Here is a 20067-nt window from a genome sequence, read left to right as displayed (position 1 = left end):
TTGAGAATCATTTATAATATATAGGGTAAATACAATAGCTACATACGTTTTTGAAGGTAATACACTGTAGTGTAATGCACTATATTGTAGTGGAGATCTTTAGCTGTTGTGAAGGTCTTTGCATCTTATGTATTCACCTCACCCTATTATCCTAACCTTCTCAGCTTGTCTAGGATTTACACATATTTAAGCTCTCTACAGCTATGTGAGAAAAGGGAAAGGTACAGTAGGTGAAATTCCGATCTTAATCATCCATAGAATGAAAGTAAAACAGACTTGTGTTGGCTTGCATTAGATAGCCAGTGTGGTGGGAGACTGAAATCATTTTTCTCTCTTACTGGATGTGTTTTCTTCCTGTTTTAGAAAGGAAACATGGCAGCTAGAGGTGGCAGTAAGTTGTCTTCAAATTATTCTAAACTACTCTTGTTAACTGGTTTAACTATTAATCAACACGGGGTGCTGGGGAGTGGGGCTTTACAGTCATGGATTGTGATTGTTTTAAAAACGTTGTTGTTTTTAAATGTTGTTATTGCAATGCATTAATTTAGGTCATTCCTACAGTTCAAACACACACATTTATATTATATTTATATCATATGATTTAGCCTTTATTGTGTAAGACTGTTAAGTTAGGAATTAGTAGAGTGGAAAAAGAATTCAGTGAGTATAATAGCTCTTTATGCGCATGTACGTTGCGAGTTTCTTACGGGTCTGACTACATGAATTTGACTTTATTTGAAATATTTGTTACTTGAGCGCTAACATTGTTATACATTTGATACGGGCACTACCTTAGATGGAGAAACGAACAGTCTAAAAACAAACAAAAGTAGTTCCCTATCAGTCAGTCACTATCGACGTACGCCGGACCGACTAATAGGAATCTCGCTAGACAGGCCAATCTACTTAGAGTGAAACTAAACGAGCCAATGCACATTGGTGTGCAATCATTTGCATCAGCTGCTCAGCCACGCAGCGCGGTATATAATGATAAGGAGGTGCGACTGCACTTCAGTCTTTTGCTTCGGAGCCAAGCACTTCAATGCTCTCTTCAAACTACAAAGAGATTGTGAAATCTACGAGCAAGTTTCTTTTTTGGACCTCTCCACTCTGGTGCGGGCATGACAACACAGCAGCACTAGCAGTCTTTTCTCTCTCTTTCTCTCTCTTTCTCTCTCTTCCCTCCTCTGATGTTTTTACAGCTGGTAAGGTGCGCAGGTGAGAGCGCTCAAAAGCCGTTTTGACGGCTAGTAAGACCAGCTAGAGAGAGACAGCGCATTGAGAGGTGAGAGAGAGAGGTGCACATTCCTGTCTGTGTTCACGTGACTGTTCCCCTGCATGTTTCAGCACCAGTGAGAGCAGTCCCTAAAAGAGCTTACACAGATAGAACGCATCTTTACAAAGATGACATTCTATCTGTGTGTTTCTGGATGCGGTCATTACCTGGGATCGCGGGATGCGATGAAGGTCACTGCGCGGTCAGTGGGTCGTGTGATGTCCACTCTGGTGGTCCAGGAACGCCATCTCTGGCTGTGTCTGGCCGACATGAGGGAGACCGTCAAGTTCCGGTTCCTTAACTCCCCCGTGTCCCAGACCGTCCTCTTCAGCGACGCGGTCGAGAACTTCACCCAGCAGTTCTCGGCTGTACAAAAGCAGACTGAGGCCATTAAACACATCCTGCCCCTCAGTCTGCTCGTCGCCGAGGGCGGCCTTCTGCGTCTGCCCTTGCTCCCGCGCTGCAGCAGCCTCCATCTAAACGGCGCCGTGGAGCCAGTCGCAGGCAGGCCCGTCCAGACCCCCGCCAAGAAGGGCGGCAAAGCCAAGAGCAAGCGGCCCTAGGACGGGCGACCCAGAGATGGACGGGACTGCTCTTCGGGAGATGGTGACTGCACCACTCCCTCCCCCGGAAGAGGGCCGGGTGGAAACTCCTTTGTTTCCTTTTGTTTTTGTTCTGCCGCTGGCCTCAAAACTTGCGGTACCCACATTTTCAATAAAATAATAGTTTCTTCCATCTCTGGGTCCGAAGAGGGCCCAGAGAGCAGTGGGGGGAGAGAATTCTAACCACTCTCATCCGCCTCTTCTATCGCTAGCGGGCAGCAGTGTGCGGTTCGAGAACGCAAGCAAGCCACCTCCTGCCCCGTGGAACCAGGCAAGTGTTGCACAGCACACTCAGACTCCTCTATGGGCCGCCTCCCAGAGAGAGCCTCCCGAGCCGCGTCCCTGTGTTCCACCTCGCTGCCCCACTCCGGATACGCCTGATCCGGTTAGCGCTCCCCAGTCCGTATCGCGGGCTCATTCGGACCATCAGGCTCGGCTATACGATTCAGTTCGCCTGGCGTCCCCCCAAGTTTCGGGCCATCCACTCCACTACAGTGAGAGCAGCCGATGCCCATGTCTTGCGGCTGGAGACCGCAGTCCTACTGGCGAAGGACGCGATAGAGCCGGTCCCTCAAGCCGATATGAGGTCAGGGCACTACAGTCCCTACTTCATTGTCCCCACGAAAGGGAGGTGGGTTACGACCGATCTTGGACCTGCGAGTTTTGAATCAGAGCCTCCACAAGCTACCGTTCAAAATGCTCACGCAGAAACGCATTTTTGAATGCATCTGTCCACAAGATTGGTTTGCAGCGATCGACCTGAAGGATGCATACTTTCATGTCTCGATTCTTCCTCGACACAGGCCGTTTCTGCGCTTTGCGTTTGAGGGTCGAGCATATCAGTACAAGGTCCATATCAGTACTGTCCCTGTCTCCCTGTGTCTTCACGAAAGTCACGGAGGGGGCCCTTGTTCCCATGAGAGAACAGGGCGCTCGCATCCTCAACTATCTTCGACGACTGGCTCATATTAGCACACTCTCGAGATCAGTTATGCGAACACAGGGACCTCGTGCTCAGGCACCTCAGCCAGTTGGGTCTTAAAGTCAACTGGGAAAAGAGCAAACTCGCCCCCGTGCAGAGGATTTCTTTTCTCGGTATGGAGTTGGGCTTGGTCGCACAGACAGCGTGCCTCACAGGGCAACACACTCAGTAGGTGCTGAACTGCTTGAACACGTTCAAAGGCAGGACGGCAGTCCCACTGAAATTCTTTCAGAGGTTCCTTTGGGCATATGGCAGCAGCGGTAACTCCGCCCGGGCTGCTCCATATGAGACTGCTTCAGCACTGGCTTCACGGCCAAGTGCCGAGATGGGCGTGGCATCATGGCACTCACCGGGTGACAATCACACCGGCGTGCCACCAGACCTTCAGCCCGTGGTCAGACCTCTTGTTCCTGCGGGCAGGAGTCCCCTTGGAACAGGTGGCCAGGCATGCTGTGGTGTTCACAGATGCCTCTGCCTCTGGCTGGTGTGCCACGTACAATGGGCATGCAGTGTCAGGGGTGTGGACAAACCCCCAACTGCATTGGCACATCAACTGCCTCGAGTTGCTAGCAGTATGTGTCGCTCTGAGCCGCTTAAAGAGGCCGCTACAGGGCAGAGACGTGCTGGTCCGTACGGACAACACTGCAACCGTTGCGTATATCAACCGATAAGGTGGTCTACGCTCCCTTCGCAAGTCCCGCCCGCCATCTCCTCCTCTGGAGTCAGAAGCATCTGAGGTCGCTTCGAGCTATGTATGTCCCCGGTGTGCTCAATCGTGTGGCCGGCAAGCTATCACAAGCTGTGCTCCCGGGAGATGGTGGCGGTTCAGCTGATCTGGAGAGAGTTCGGGGAGGTTCAGGTAGACTGCCAGCTGTACTCCCTGACTGAGGGAACACTCGGCAGGGATGCACTGGCACACAGCTGGCCCCAGGGCCTCCGCAAATGTGCGTTTCCCTCAGTGAGCCTACTTGCGCAGACACTGTGCAAAGTCAGAGAGGATGAGGAGCAGGTCCTTTTGGTGGCTCCCTATTGGCCCACCGGGACTTGGCTCCTCATGACAGTCACTCCCTGGCCCATTCCTCTTAGGAAGGACCTTCTGACTCAGAGACGGGGCACACTATGGCACCCGCGTCCGGACCTCTGGAAACTCCATGTCTGGTCCCTGGACGGGACACGGAATTTCTAGGTGACTTACCCCCAGAGGTACTTAACACCATCACTTCTGCGCGAGCACTGTCTACGAGACGTGTGTACACCTTGAAGTGGAACCTGTTCGTCGAGTGGTGTTCTCGCTGAGAGGACCCACAAAGATGTTCGATAGGGTCCATGCTTTCCTTCTTGCAGCAAGGGTTGGAATGAAGGCTGTCTCCCTCCACCCTCAAAGTACATGCAGCCGCTATTTCAGCATATCACGAACACATATATGGCAAATCAGTAGGAAAGCACGACCTGGTCGTCAGGTTCCTTAGGGGGGCGAGACGGTTAAACCCTCCTCGACCCCCCTCCATACCATTCCAGCCTGGCTATGTGCCCAAGGTTCCTACCACTCCCTTCAGAGACCAGGTAGTGAGCCTGCAAGCGCTGCCCCTGGAGGAGGCAGACCCAGCCCTGGCTTTGCTCTGTCCCGTTCGCACCCTGCATCTGTACGTGGACAGAACTCAAGAGGAGAGGAGACAGAGTGATGAAGCCAATCAGTATATATGGGGATGATTAGGAGGCCATGATGGACAGAGGCCAATGGGCAAATTTGGCCAGGATGTCGGGGTTACACCCCTACTCTTTTTCAAAGGACATCATGGGATTTTTAATGACCACAGAGAGTAAGGACCTCGGTTTAACATCTCATCCGAAGGACTGTGCTCTTTGACAGTATAGTGTCCCAGTCATTAAACTGGGGCGTTACGACCTAAACAGACCACAGGGTTTTCCAATAATCTCACTGTATGGGTTATCACGGAACAACAGTGACAGATACACTCTGTGTAAGACCTCTCCTATCGTCCTTCGAGGCAAGAAGGGGTAGAGGCTTACACAGGGTGCTGGTTGGGGTGCAGCAGCTGTGGCGCTTTGATAGGGATTCCTATTAGTTGGTCCGACGTACGCCGAGAGTGACCGACTGATAGGGAACGTCTTGGTTACATGTGGTAACCCTGAAGGAGGGGGAACAGAGATGTACGTCCCGTCGCCATATCTGCTGCTGCCCGCCGGGGCGGCCAGCTTATCAGGCTTGGCTCTTCAGCAAAAAACTGAAGTACAATAACATCTGTTGCTCATTATATACCCGCGCTGTGTGGCTGAGCAGCTGATGCAAATGATTCCACGCCAATGTGCATTGGCTCGTTTAGTTTCACTCGAAGTAGATTGGCCTTTCTAGCGAGATTCCTATTAGTCCGTCCGACGTACGTCTCCGTTCCCTCCTTCAGGGGACAAGGGTAACCATATGTAACCTAGATGTTATATCTTAAAAGTACTAAAACACACTGAATTGTAGGAATGACCTGTTTGAACAAAATCACAGTACATGTGATATTTGAATCTCTCTCCATGTCTCTTCTCACACAGATGACTTTCAACTTGTTATCCCTGAAAGAGGTGAAAGAGTTAAGATTTGTTTGGGATCTACTCTCATTGTCTCATGTCACTTGTCTCCTGCAATCAGTGCTGTTGACATGGAGGTTACTTGGTATGGTGGGACGGCATGTGTTTGCACCTATAAGACCAGAAAGATGACACAGGGTGTTGACTATGAGGACAGAGCCAGTCTGTTCATTCATGGCCTGATGAAAGGGAATGTGTCCTTAAGAGTGAAAGATTTTAGAGAGTCTGATCTGGGAGTTTACATGTGCCAGGTCACCAGTGGAAATAAAACCCATCAGATAAAAGTAAATGTGGCAGAAGAAGGTAAGCACTTCATAACTCAGTATCAGGTATACTAGTAGTGTGCAATCACAAACATGGCTAGTAATTAATACATTTCAATGAACAGCAATGCCTGTCCAATTAACACTTTTGTTGACATATGCAGTCTCTGCCAATTTGAAGGACATCTTTACAGTGGTAAGACAGCACCGTTCTTTTTGTAAATAACATATAGACACAATATCCAAGACAATAGTCAAGTCAGGTCACCTTTATTTAAATCGGCCTAGCACTTTTTACAATACAGATTGTTTCAAAGCAGCTTTACAGTGATAACAGGAAAATAATGCAACAAAGTTGGTTTTGGCTGAACAGCAGATCTAGAAGAAAATAGTGTCATAGTCCAGCTTAAAGGGATAGTTCACCCCAAAATGAAAATTCTGTCATCATTTACTCACCCTCAAGTTGTTTCAAACCTGTATGAATTTCTTTTTTCTGCTGAACATAAAAAAAGATATTTTGAAAAATGTCGGTAACCAAACAGTTGATGGACCCCATTGACTTCCATAGTATATATTTTTTCCTACTATGGAAGTCATTGGGGTCCATCAACTGTTTGGTTACCGACATTTTTCAAAATATCTTCTTTTGTGTTCAGCAGAAAAAAGAAATTCATACAGGTTTGAAACAACTTGAGGGTGAGTAAATGATGACAGAATTTTCATTTTTGGGTGAACTATCCCTTTAAGTAAGTTCAGTGATGGTTCATTTCTGTTGTAAAAAGTTATTTAGTTATTTATCTATATAGCTGCCCTGCAGAAAACAGATATGTCATCATCCAGCTCAGTTCAGTTCTCATATAATGGTGTCAATGCAGGCAGATCAGTAATATTGTTGAATATTAAGTGTCCCCAACTAAGCAAGCCAAAAGCCAAAGGCAACAGTGGCAAGGAACCAAAACTCAATCAGGTGACTGAAACCAGGCTCAGTCGGTGGGCCAGTTCTCCTCTGGCCAACAACATAGAGGCGATAAACAGTGATACCAAAAACAAGAATAATTAACATTTTCCAGTTCATATATTCAAGGGGGAAAATCTGCCTGGCCCATTCATTGTGTTAAATTGTTCAATAGTCATAAAATTGGATTGCATGTACATTGCATTTTATAAGAAATTTAGATACTAAAGAACAAAAAGCTAGATAAATAGCACATAGAACTAGAACCACTGGAAAAAGGAAATAAGGCTCAAACAAACTACAACTGCAATATTTGCCAAAGGATACATACACTTGTGTCGAAGCACACTAATTGGTAAACAAGACTCAGGTGGAGACAGTACAGCAAGTAGCCACAACAGGATACTAACAAAGTTAATTCAAATTTAGGGGCTGTTTACACGACACCGTTTTCAACTAAAAACGCAAAACCTTTTATGCGTTTTGACCGTTCGTTTACACAACAACAGCGTTTGGGGTGCCTGAAAACGCAAAGTTTTGAAAACGAGTTTCAAAGTGCACGTTTTTGAAAACGGTCTCCGTGTAAACAACGGATCATTGTAAGGAATCACCATGAATAAAACCTTATTGTATAATGATATTATGTTTGTCCAGACAAGCTGAAATTATATAACCTTTTTCTCAATTAGGATTACAAAAGAGAATCAACCAACGGTAAGTTCTTAAAACCTCAGAATCTTTGCCATCTTTAATGCATGGTGTTTCAGAAAGACAAAGAGTAGAACAACGTCTATGTTGTGTTTTTAGTTCTGTCATATTTGCCTGTTCATTTGACCCTGTTTCCCAGTGTGTCTGATTGTTGTATTCCTATCACCCGTTGTTCTAATAATTAAGTCGTTAGTCCTGGTGTTTTCCTCTGTTTCTTGCCTTGTCTCATCTATGATTTCATATGGTTGTGTTTTCCTCGTTTGGATTTATTATTAAAAACTGTTTCCTGATTTCTTCGTGCGCTACTTATTAAACACCCATTACACAAAGCAGAAGTGATGGGCACTTTTGAAAACTGTTTTGTGAAGCTTCGAAACCTTTTCAGTTCGGAGCATGTATCAAACTGTCAAAGTCACATGATTTTAGTAAATGATTCTTAGTTACATACATCATAACCGTCTCGAAATGTTTTGAAATTTCAATGCGATGATCTCTGTTAACCCATTAACCAGTGTCTGAATGGGTTTTACCTGATCTCGGATCAGTTTTATACATTTGTAAACATTAAAAATGTAATGACATGTATATAAAAAAGGAAGAGTTGTAGTTAAAAGTCCCTTGGTCTGTTTAACCAAGCTCTCCATAAAACCAACAAATCAAGCTGTAGTATCAGATGATTTGTTAACTGCATTTGATAGATACAATTGATTAAAAGTTTCGAAAAGAATATTTCTGCCATCACTGCAAGGCAGGCACAACAGAACTGAAAACAACACACGCATCCTTCCCTGAAGTAGGGTATGGAGACGTTATGTCGAAAGACTGTCGTTGTGGGGGAATCACCAAGCCCAATCACCAAGTGGTAACAAAACAAGCCAATGGACATTGACGAGTGAGATTTGCATGGCAACTAGCTAATTCAGACGAGCGGTTGCTTATCAGCATTCTGCCTATCTGCCTTTGACGTAACGTTGAACGTGACTGGCTGGTGGGGAATTCTGGGGTATAAATTCACAGAATAAAAAGGAACAGGTGACCGTAATCAATCAATATGGTGACTAATAAACGTAACTATGGTAACAAAGTAAAACAGGAACTATACACAGGAAGTGAACACTGGGAACAATATTTAAGCAAAATAGCAAAACAAATAAATATAAACTACTGTTCATAAGTTTGGGGTCAGTAAAATTTTTACTTTTATTCGGCAAGGACACATTCAATTGATTAAGAGTGACAGTAAAGACATTTATAATGTTGCAAAATATTTCTGTTTCAATTTTAAGATTTCTGTTCATTTAACATTTATATTCATCAAAGAATCTTAAAAAACTACTTCCACAAAAATATTAAGCAGTACAACTGTTTTCAACATTGAAAATAATAAGAAATGTTCCTTGAGCACCAAATGTTTCTTGAGCATATTAAAATGATTTGGTTACACTTTAAATACGGGTGCACTAATATGCATTAATTCATGCTTAACTAATGCACAGATAATCATGTGTTAATGTATGACTAATGAAGAACTAAACCATTAATTAATGATTACTGCATCAGTAACTAATAAAGATTCTAAATGATGAATAGATTAAGTAATATATGAATTGTCATTAAAGGACAATTCCGGCGCAAAATGAACCTAGGGGTTAATAACACATGGGCACCAAGTCGACCGTTCTCTGGGATGTGTTTTCATGCTAATCGAATGTACCCAGTTTTAGCTCGAACCACTGATTAGCTTATAACGCTAGTATATAGGGCATAGAGTAAGTAAAAAGAAATCGCTAGTTAATACCACTAACAAGGCTCAAAAAGAGATTCCAAGTCACAGTTCAACTCACGTAGCACCGCGTTCATGGTTCGACTGGTATGCATATGCCATTTTGGTGTTGACATCCACACAAAGCCATGGATTTCAATTTCCAACCATCTACAACCAAGATTTCACTGAGTCCGATGAACTGCCGCATCCAGTACCTTGTTCATGGCACAGTAATATGTCAGGTTAAGCTTGAGGTCGTGGAACACTGAGAACATGCGGCCGAGCACTGCTATTTCATAACACTTTGTCTAGACTGGACAAAGACAAACGTCCATTAAATTCAGTGATACTACACTGGATGTGGTGCGACGCTACACGACAAAACCCCAACAGTAAACTGATCCCACATTCTGTTTCTGACGTACTCCGAGCTCTTTTGCTAGTTCTGTTACGAAGGACAAATGGACTTGCAATGGTCTGTCATGTCCAGTGTAGACAGCTGGTCTCGTCCAGTTTAAACACTGTAACAGCGGTCAGGATTTCAGATTCTGGAGTGCTAATATTTGTGTGCAGCCCAACTTACCCATCCTTCAAACACATTATTTGACATTACATTCACTGCATATGCAAACTGTCAAAACCCATTAATGGCATATTACTTAACAATTAGTCATGTGCCTCAACAAGTAAAGTCATAACATAATGATACATTTGCAAATCATTAGTTAATGATTAATTAAAGAAGACAACTGGAAGTTGAAGTACATTGCTTTGACCAATTGTGGTAATTAATTTACACTTTTAGTGAATAAAATGTTATTTAGAAATTAATACATTGACACATTTAATTAATACCAATTCATATATTACTTAATATATTAACCATATAGAATCTTTATTAGTTACTGATGCAGTAATCATTAATTAATGGTTTAGTTCTTCATGAGTCATACATTAATACATGATTATCTGTGCATTAGTTAAACATGAATTAATACATATTAGTGCACCCGTATTGTAAAGTGTTACCAATGATGGCTGAGACTTGAGTAATGGCTTCTGAATATTCAGCTTTGCTATCGCAGGAATAAATTACATTTCAAAATAGATTAAATAGAAAACATTTATTTTAAATTGTAATAATATTTCACAATGTTATTGTTTTTACTCTATTTTTAATCAAATAAATACAGCTTTGGTGAGTAGCCTATATAATAGACTTCTGTTTTTCATAGCTCTTATTTGACAAGATGGTATACATTTTTCTTTTCTTTTTTTGTGTAGAGTATCATGGTGATTCAGATAATCAACTTGAGGTTTGTGTGCACATTTATAACTAACACACACTGGTTTTAAATATCTTTATTTTACATAATTCATCAAATTCATTGCTAGATCGACACTCTTAATGTCAATCAGCTTGCATCAACTTGCGGTATATTGTTCTCTATTCTTGAATTTTAGATTACTTTGCCAAACAAAAATAACGTAACACAATTTAAAGTATTACAACATTTCCCAGCTTTTTCTATAAAATGGTCTTTCACAACAGTTGACTTTAGTTTATCTTTTACCACTTTAGGATCACTATAAAGTGTTATAGTGATCACACTATAAAGTGTGTGGTGATGTTATGGCATAACAACCATTTCCCCCCCCATCTCAATTAGGATTACAGTATGAGAGACGCAAGCTACGGTAAGTTGTTTTAGAATTGAATTACTATTGAGAAATATTTTATTTATTAACACCAGAATTTTTTTTTTCCTTGTTTAAAGAGCAAAGTTATTTACAACAAACCATTTCACTGCTGTTTTGAACTTTTTGTAGAGTTATCAAACCAATCTGCAAATCACGGTGATTCAGACAATCAGCTTGAGGTATGTGTGTACATTAAAATATGAACTAACACACACTGTGGTTTTAAATATCTTTAATTTATCAATCCACTCTGGATTATCAATCGGCATTAAATTATCAATCCACTCTGCATATCGCAGAGCTTCAGGGAAGGATCAACATAAGGTGTGAACCCTGTGCGAACAACCTTGTTTGCAAAGACTATTTTCACTAAATCCGCCCACCATTGCTCAGATAATGTTTCACCTTTTGTACAAATAGCATGTTACTTCTGTTTAGATGCATAGCATCTACAGTATCACTAGATACAATATACTTGCACTTATTGTAAAGAAGTCTGTGAGGATGTTATGTTTAGCCAAACAGGCAAAAAAAAAAAAAAAAAAAAACTTATTTATAAACATACTTGTAAAAATAGTTCTTTATTTTGATTTCATGTAGGATTACAAGGGAGAAACAGACAATGGTAAGTTCTGGAAATCATTGACTCTTTGCAATAATTAGTATTTGCATTGCATTTTTATTACTATATGTTGAAAAGCACTAATGTAACAGTTTTATATCTCACTGGAACAATGAAAATAGAATTTTTGGATCTTGCCTTTTAAGAGGGATTATTTGTTTATTATTTGTATTTCTCTCTTTATTATAGATTTTTCATCACGGGACATCACATCTTATCTAAGCCATCCAGACATCAAGCAGTCTGGGGTATGTGCTCATTATTTTAATAACCTATTATTGTTTTTTCATTCAACATGAGATAATACATTAAACTACATTGTTCTAATCTCAATAGGATAACAGAATGGGAACCAAAAGCAAAAGTAAGCTGCCTTAAAATTATATACTTTTATTAGCATTTAAATGTGCATTGTTTATTAATAATTGTCAAATGAGTTTTGTGATTTGATGTTTCAAGTTTACTTTGAATGATACCAAATGATTCTTTATACAGTAGATATTAAATATGTGAAATCACATTAAAAGCTACTGTTAATCTCTATTACTTCATACATTACATTGCTCTATATATGCATTTGAAAATAGGGAGTTTTGAATATATTTTCTCATTTTACATGTATCTCTCATAATCTGTGTGATGTGTGAATCTTATTTGAGAAGAGCACTTTTCCTGTTTTATAGTACAATCAACCCAAGCTTCATATCACTATGAATCAAACAGGAGCCAACAGGGGGTATGTGTACACATCAATGCATTATGTGGTTATTAAATTAAGCATAAATAATTTAAAGATTTCCCACTTTTAATATTTATTCCATTTAATATTAAACTTTGCTCTGTATTTGTTTTCAATTGGGATTCCAAGATGGAAGTCTTGTGCAACAGTAAGTTTAGGAATCATTCTTATTCCACCACAGAACATTACATTTTGAGTGTATAAGTAAAAGTGAGTCCATCTTTCTCTCTTTTCTTCACAGAAAACTTTCAGCTTGTTGCTCCCAGTACAGCACACGATCCAGAGGTTTCTTTGGGGTCTGATTTCATTATTCCCTGTCACTTGTCTCCTGGAATCAGTGCTCTTGATATGGAGATTAGGTGGTCTAAGGATACAGCCAGTGTTTGCCTGTATAAGGACAGGCGTGTAACAGAAGGGGTTTTCTTCAAGGGCAGAGTGAGTCTGTTCATGACGCACAAGCTAAGAAAAGGAAATGTGTCATTACTTCTGAAAAACTTCATGATGTCAGATATTGGAAATTACCATTGTCAGGTCATCAGTAAAGACAGAAGCGAGAAGATAACAGTAAGAGGTGAGCAGTCCTCAATGTGTCATTAATAATGTTATGTCAGAATCTGAACTTAAACAGAAATCTAGAAATCTTAGACTAGTGTGAACCAAATGTACTGTACTGCATATAGTCATGTTTCAGTCTTATCTGATCTATCTAATTCATCAGAGGGAATGTATAAAAAACACTGACACTGATATGTCAGGACAACAATCCCTGTTTGAATATGAATAGTAAGAGACGTACTGTAGGCACATGAAAACACAGCCACATGTAATCATAGCTATGAATTGTTTAAGGTTAACAACTTTTTTTTTTTAACTCTTTGGAAGTTGAAATTTCAATAGTAGAACATTTTAGATGATTAAATATGAATGTACAGTATAGACCCTTTTAAATACATTATGAAAATCTAACTGATAGAAACAGCATAATGTTTTCCAGCTTGCTATAGGAAACTGAATGGGAAATGCAATCATGTAGTGTTGTGTTTGTGCCAGTTAGATGTCTATTTTTTCAGATATCTAAGAACACAATTTTCATAAACATATTCACACACAAGTTTATTTTTTAGTAAGGATTAATCCTGCTGTCCAACCTGTGAGTCGGTCCCCAATTCAAGATGGAAATGCTCAGTTATTACTACATAAGGTCAGTAACTTTGTTTTAAAAAATGGGTGGGACAGGTGTGTGTGTGTGTGTGTGTGTGTGTGTGTGTGTGTGTGTGTGTGTATGTGTGTGTGTGTGTGTTTGTTGCTAATAGCCTACAATGCTAAATCAGATATGTAGTCCTACAATAATTTTATTTATTTTTTTAAATAACACTACGATGTCCAGAAATCAATTTCAATAGTAGCCTACATTGTGTTTAATTTGTTGTTTAATGAGATCTACTAATATTGTTTGTACCAAGAATTTTCACCTGAATAAATGCATGGATCCGAAAATGATTCATGTGTAGTTAAATGGTCTAGTGGTAGAAGTTTTGCCAAGCGTGTCAGAGGGTTCTAATCTGCATGCATATATATATATTTTTTTTTTTTTTATCAAAACCTAATGTTCATCAGTGGTAGTATATCAAGCAGGGACACGTTTGTGTGCAGTTTGTTTTGTAATTTCACCGAAACGAATAGACAGTCTCCGCAACAACAGAGGCGAGCCACAAAAGATAGCAGCGGCAACGAGCACTCAACTTCATTAAAAAAAAAACAATAAAACAAAAAAAAAAAACATAAACACACATCTCAGCACTATATCTGAAAATTAGCCCATGATTTACTCACCCTGAAGCCATATGTATTTGGCGTAAGTCGACTTGTGTATGGCCGTCTGCCGGAAGCTAGTTATTTTAGTCTATAAAGTATTAAATATGGAAATTTTTCTTACACAAACGCATCGCTTTGCTTCAGAAGCCCCAGAGCCATGTGCACTTTTATGATGGATGGATAGGGTTTGATGGGAATATCCATTGACTCGCATTATAGAGCTTGGAAGAGCCAGGACATTTTTTAATTGTCGATTGTATTCGTCTGAAAGAAGAATGTCATATACACCTAGGATGGCTTCAGGGTGAGTAAATCATGGGCTAATTTTCATTTTTGGGTGAACTATCCTTTTAATTGTAAATACAGCTGTAACATTGTAAAACCATTGTAACTGCATCTCATTTAGGATAAAACGACAAGAGAACCATCCAACAGTAAGTTGTCTTAAAATATCCTATCTATCTATCTATCTATCTATCTATCTATCTATCTATCTATCTATCTATCTATCTATCTATCTATCTATCTATCTATCTATCTATCTATCTATCTATCTATCTATCTATCTATCTATCTATCTGTCTGTCTGTCTGTCTATCTTAGTTGTGAAGAGCCTGTGTTGTTTTTTTAAATGTATTTTTAATTCATTATAGAATTATCAAGGCACACTTCACATCACAGTCGATCAGATAAGAAACAACATGGGGTATGTGTGCAGATTAATACTGTCCATAAATATATTCACACTATTGTTTTACAGTCTACATCACACCATTCACTGATCAATAAATGAAGCATAAATTAATTATGCATCAGAATTAATCCCACTTTGTTCTCATACTGCATTTTAATCTAGCCTCATGTTGTGACTCTCGTAAAGAATTACTGTACTATTAATGTTTGAATGTTATGTTGCATTAAAAACTTTAATAATTTTATATTTATATTTTTTAAATCTCATCCAAATTAGAATTACAGCATGGGTGTCTCAAGCAATGGTAAGTTTTCTTGAAGTCATTAACACATCATAATTTTTACTCATTCGAAGAATATTTATGGTTTGTTTGTGTAAGTCCATCTTTTTCACTCTTTTCCTCACAGATAATTTTCAACTTGTCATTCCACAAACAACTCAAGAATCAGCAGTTTCTCTGGGGTCTGAATTCGTTGTTCCTTGTTTCTTGTCTCCTGAAATCTGTGCCACTGGCATGCAGATCAAATGGTTTAAGGAGACAGACTGTGTTTGCGTCTACAAGAACAGACACGTGACTGAGGGGAGGGCTTACAAAGACAGAGTGAGTCTCATCACTCACGAGCTGGAGAGAGGAAATGTGTCCTTACATCTAAGTGACTGCAGTGTGTCAGATGTTGGAGATTATCATTGTCAGGTCGTCAGTAGAGACAGAGCAAAGGAGATTACAGTAGGAGGTGAGCATTTTGCAAGTCCATACTATATCAACCCAGTGCTCTAATTAACAATCTTTTGTCAGAATAAAGTAAAATGTAACCAGCATCAACGTAAGCTGTATTAATGCCACTTATGGAAGCCCAATCCTAAATTAATTAGTTTGTAAGGAAATGTATTAGTTAGGTATCAAATAACACAAATCTCTTACAAACCTATTCACACTTGAGTTATCGTGTTCTTAGTGAGGATGAAACCTGAAGTCCAACCTGTGAGCCAGTCACCAACTTCTCAAGATCGAAGTATTCAGCTAATGCTGTTTGAGGTAAGAAAACCTACTGGTTCATTGATTTGAAACGACTGCATATTACCCCATGTCATTTGAGTTTAACCCTATAGGATCTGGGGTGTTTTTTGGGCTAATTTTTGACATTTCCATGTCTACACTATATTCAACACAAAATTGGCTATTATAATACTTGTGAGTTTAAGAAAGTTTCTCACTGGCATATTCCAAAAACAGTTGAATTGAATTTTATTACAAATAAATGTATTCAGTTTATTATTTATGTTAATACTATAATGTCCACTCAAGTCAACTTTATCCTCCTGTGACCCATGAATAAACTTTTGTCCTTCGTAGTGGACATTATATTTTAGGGAACTTCTCTGACACCATACATGTCACAGTTTTACGTCTGGTAAAGTGTTGTAAAAAGCACATTCAGGACTTTTCAGATACCAAATGTTTGGAGGTTTCACCATGAAAACAACTTCTCCTTGGTCTTTAAAAATGACTGACATTAATTTAGTGATCAAATGTAGCACTTATGGAAATATGATCATATATTGTAATTATCATTTAAATCGGACTACTTTTCAATTTGTATTTCATAAATCAACATCTCAGGAAAACCTTATGAGGTTTCAAATAAAAATATGACTTTCTGTTACAGAACAGGGCATTGATTTTGTACATGCCCACTGTAGAGGACATCAGGACTTAAATCATGTTTATCAAGTATTTGGGGAGACAGAAGTGAATAGGGAAATAAATTCTACAACAATATTCCTATGAAATATTAGATATTATTATGAAAATGTTGCCAGTTATTACTCCCATTATTACACTTCTTTTTTCATTACATGTTGCCCCAAGAACACAATATGCAAATTAGATACAGTATATAGATACATTGTATTGAATGGGAATATTAATTTATTGCCATTTTACCCACATATTGCATAAAGTAAAATGGTGTATCATACATTCCATTAATAGTTGAGAATTATTTGTATTTATTTTTACCATTTGCTTCTTATGTTCTAAACCATGTGATTACATGAGTAAAATAATTAATTCAAAGAACTTTTTTTTCTGGGTCTCAGGATGTTATTGTCATTCTGCTGTATGTGGAGACATAGAAAGGAACAAAATGTTGTGCCTCACAGCACCACTGTGCTACATATAGATATACATTTACATATACCTAATCTACAGAAGTATCTAACTATACATGTTTTAAGTACTTTACATATACTATGGTTTACACATGTAACAACATGGTACAGAAAAAAAAAAAAAAAAAAAAAGAAAACAGTACAAGGTGACATTAAGGGCACAAGGCTGTAACAGACACCTTTATGTACACATAAACGTGTGTTTCCCAGGTGAACATGGGTAGCAGTGGGGATGTTAAAGAGTCCAGTGCACATATACTGAGAGAGAGAGAGGAACATACACACAGTATTGCACATAAGAACCATAAAAAGTACTTTCAACAAAACAGTCCTTAGAGAAGAACAGGAGCAAGAGGTTAAGTGTACAATAGGGTGAGAATTGGGGTGTGTTGAAATGTTTCTGGTTCAGGAGTAGAGGGCACACATAGCCTGGGGGAGAAGCTGTTGAGCAGTCTGGCAGAGCGGGCTCAGATGCTGCGATACGGCCTTCTGGATGGCAGGAGCTGGAAGAGACTGTGGAAAGGATGGGTGGGTCCTTCACGATGCTGCTGGCTTTGCTGGAGTATCATGCAAAGAAAATATCCAAGATGGAGGGGAGAGGGAAACATGATTATTGCAGCTGTATTCACTTTTTGCTGCAGGGTCTTGCGTTCCCATACCAGACAGTCATGCAGCTGGTCAGCTCACTCTCAGTGGGGTCGAGTGGAAGGAGACTTGATATTTTCAAAGGGCGCAGGACGTGAAGTTAGTCGTTGATAGGCCCTCTTTGGAGAGTGATGTAGTGTTGTTGGTCCGTGTTTGTATAACTAATGTCAGACATTTTACAGATACACAAAATATGGACCGAAGAGGAGATGAACAAAATGGATGAATCTGCTCTAATGTCAGGTGAGAGTACATAGTAAGAGGTCAGACTCAACAAACAGACCACTCTATCTAATACAGGGACACTATTATAGTCTCCCATGTAGTCTATCATTTTATCCCTTAAAGGTGCTCTAAGCGATGTCACGCGTTTTTTAGGCTGAAAATGTTTTTGTCACATACAGCAAACATCTCCTCACTATCCACTAGCTGCCTGTCCCCTGAACACACTGTAAAAAAAAAACGCAGTCTCTGTAGACAGCCCAGGCTCCACAAACGGCAACAAAACAAACTGGCCCAGCCTGGACCATGAAACATAACAAACAGTGTTCCAGCCAATAACCGACAAGAATGATTTGGGTGCGCGTGCACATGAAGGGGGGTGTGGGGAGTGGAGGAGAGAGAAGCATGAAGAGGGAAGTTAGCCAGAGGAGAGATGTCCTAGACAACGACAAACGGTAGAATTATATTCTCTTGAATTTTGATATGGCCGACACACGACCAAAGAGACGACGTTCCGATGAACCAATACTTCGAACGTCAACAAGAAGTGACATCACCCAACATCGCTTAGAGCACCTTTAAAACTCTCCTTTGATCGCCAAAATTAAATATTTAAAGTTTTTCCTTGAAAAAAAATCTTCATGTCTTAAAATAGCTTGAATGTAACTCTACACCCTTGCTTAATTTAGTATGTATACGCGGTTCTATGAATATGCAAATTAGCCCCGCCTCCACTCACTCACACCAGCTCAGAGATCCACTCGTTGATGATCACACGTTGACGTGATTGGTTACAAGGTAGTTTGTGACGTCACAAAACACCAGCGATTTCAAACTGTGTTTTTGAGATTGTCTTTGGTTCACTGCAGTTTTAAGAAGAAAAAACTCAGCAATGGTGTTGACTTATGAATATACACATGATTTGTCTTAAAACATATTAAAAACACCACATAGACATATAAACAACATTAAAAGCTTGATTTTCACCACAGGGGGACTTTAATACAATACTATTAACATGACATGTTGTTATTTCCATTTTCAGAGATGAAAGCGAACAATGTGCAGGAGCTTCACCAAATGTTGATTAGGGCTTACACAGAAAGAGACAGACAACTGGAAACAACTGAACAGGCCTTGAGAGAGACCAGAAGAAAGTTGGACAGAGTCTTAAGACTAAACCCTCATCAGGTTTTGGATAGAGACAACCCAAATCCTTTTCAATAGCCTAAGAAATGACAGGTTGATGTTTATCGATTTTTCTTAATTATATTAAACATATTACAATATTTCAGATGGTTTTTTTTTTCTCTTCAGAAATGTGAAATTAAAATGAATAGCTGACTTAGCCTAATGCTTATGTATTCCATATAATAAAATGGTAACACTTTGCAATAAGGTTCATTAGTTAATATGAATGTATTAACTAACATGAACTAACAATGAATAAAACATTTGTTACAGTATTTATTAATCTTTGTTAATGTTAGTTAATAAAAATACAGCTGGTCATTGTTTGTTCATGTTAGTTCACAGTGCATGAACTAATGTTAACAAATACATTTGATTTTAATAATATATTAGTAAATGTTGAAATTAATATTAACTAAGATTAATAAATGCTGTAGAAGTATTGTTCATTCTTAGTTCATGTTAAACTAAGGTAGTTAACTAATGTTAAATAATGAACCTTATTGTAAAGTGTTACCAATAAAATAAAGCAGCACTTAATAAATGTTAATTCCTATTCATTAATGAACAATGTATAGTAGGATTTCCTTATATTAGCATTTCTTTATTTGCCAGCTGATTAGGTACATTCTTTTTAGCAAAATTAGCAATAGTTATACTTGTTTAATGTCATGTAACAATTAGCCTAATGTTAATGAGCAAAGTGTAATCAATTAATTGTATCTATATATAAATAATGCCAAAAGCAACCCTTCTCTTGCTTTTTTAAATGACATTTTTTTGTATTTTGTTAAATGATTAAATTATCCATTACACCAACCTCTTTATTGTTGCAGCTGCTGCTTATAGTCCCTGTGTATTATGTATAGCCTACTATGTGTTATTAGATAGTTATTGTGTTCTTCACTTTAAAGACCTGAAAATGGGAGATTCAAGCTTTTTAACTCAAGAAAAAAAAAAGAAAAAGAAAAAAAAGTTTTCAAAGTGTCGTTACAACATTGCTACGGAACGGCAGTGCCCCCGCGTGGACACAGTAGTGTAGTGCAGTATCCCACACTTCATTGTTTAGAGTAGACAGTTAACTTTTTTTCGGCCACATTTTATCAAAAGATTACTC

At 39.3% G+C, this 20067-nt stretch overlaps 1 protein-coding gene across 2 annotated transcripts; it reads left to right on the top strand.

The window, feature by feature from the left end:
* The first annotated feature begins 243 nt into the window (after nucleotides 1-243).
* LOC309499164 (butyrophilin-like protein 2) lies at nucleotides 244-19769 on the top strand. 2 transcript variants are annotated; one of them, XM_082170305.1, is made up of 21 exons: nucleotides 244-391; nucleotides 5423-5761; nucleotides 5886-5917; nucleotides 7366-7390; nucleotides 10434-10465; nucleotides 10820-10847; nucleotides 10980-11029; nucleotides 11451-11475; nucleotides 11662-11720; nucleotides 11809-11836; nucleotides 12156-12208; nucleotides 12341-12359; nucleotides 12453-12782; nucleotides 13336-13412; nucleotides 14433-14460; nucleotides 14680-14732; nucleotides 14997-15024; nucleotides 15128-15454; nucleotides 15677-15756; nucleotides 17720-17780; nucleotides 18805-19769. In XM_082170305.1, the coding sequence occupies exons 1-21, from the start codon at nucleotides 373-375 to the stop codon at nucleotides 18984-18986; spliced, it is 1875 nt and encodes a 624-aa protein (XP_082026431.1). In that variant the 5' UTR covers nucleotides 244-372; the 3' UTR covers nucleotides 18987-19769. The 2 variants fall into 2 exon arrangements, with proteins under 2 accessions (XP_082026431.1, XP_082026430.1); XM_082170304.1 differs by lacking the exon at nucleotides 14997-15024 and having other exon boundaries at nucleotides 15100-15454.
* Nucleotides 19770-20067: the final 298 nt, after the last annotated feature.

The sequence above is a fragment of the Leuciscus leuciscus genome (genome assembly GCF_965113295.1).
Source record: "Leuciscus leuciscus genome assembly, chromosome: 5".
NCBI classification, from domain to species: domain Eukaryota; kingdom Metazoa; phylum Chordata; class Actinopteri; order Cypriniformes; family Leuciscidae; genus Leuciscus; species Leuciscus leuciscus.
The sequence above is the reverse complement of the archived record's forward strand: the minus strand, read 5'-3'. Positions and strand labels throughout refer to the sequence as shown.

Coding starts and splice junctions, on each gene's coding strand:
- LOC309499164 (XM_082170304.1), top strand. Junction 10,466..10,819: donor ATTCAGATAATCAACTTGAG/GTTTGTGTGCAC, acceptor CATCTCAATTAG/GATTACAGTATGAGAGACGC. Junction 11,721..11,808: donor CAGACATCAAGCAGTCTGGG/GTATGTGCTCAT, acceptor TAATCTCAATAG/GATAACAGAATGGGAACCAA.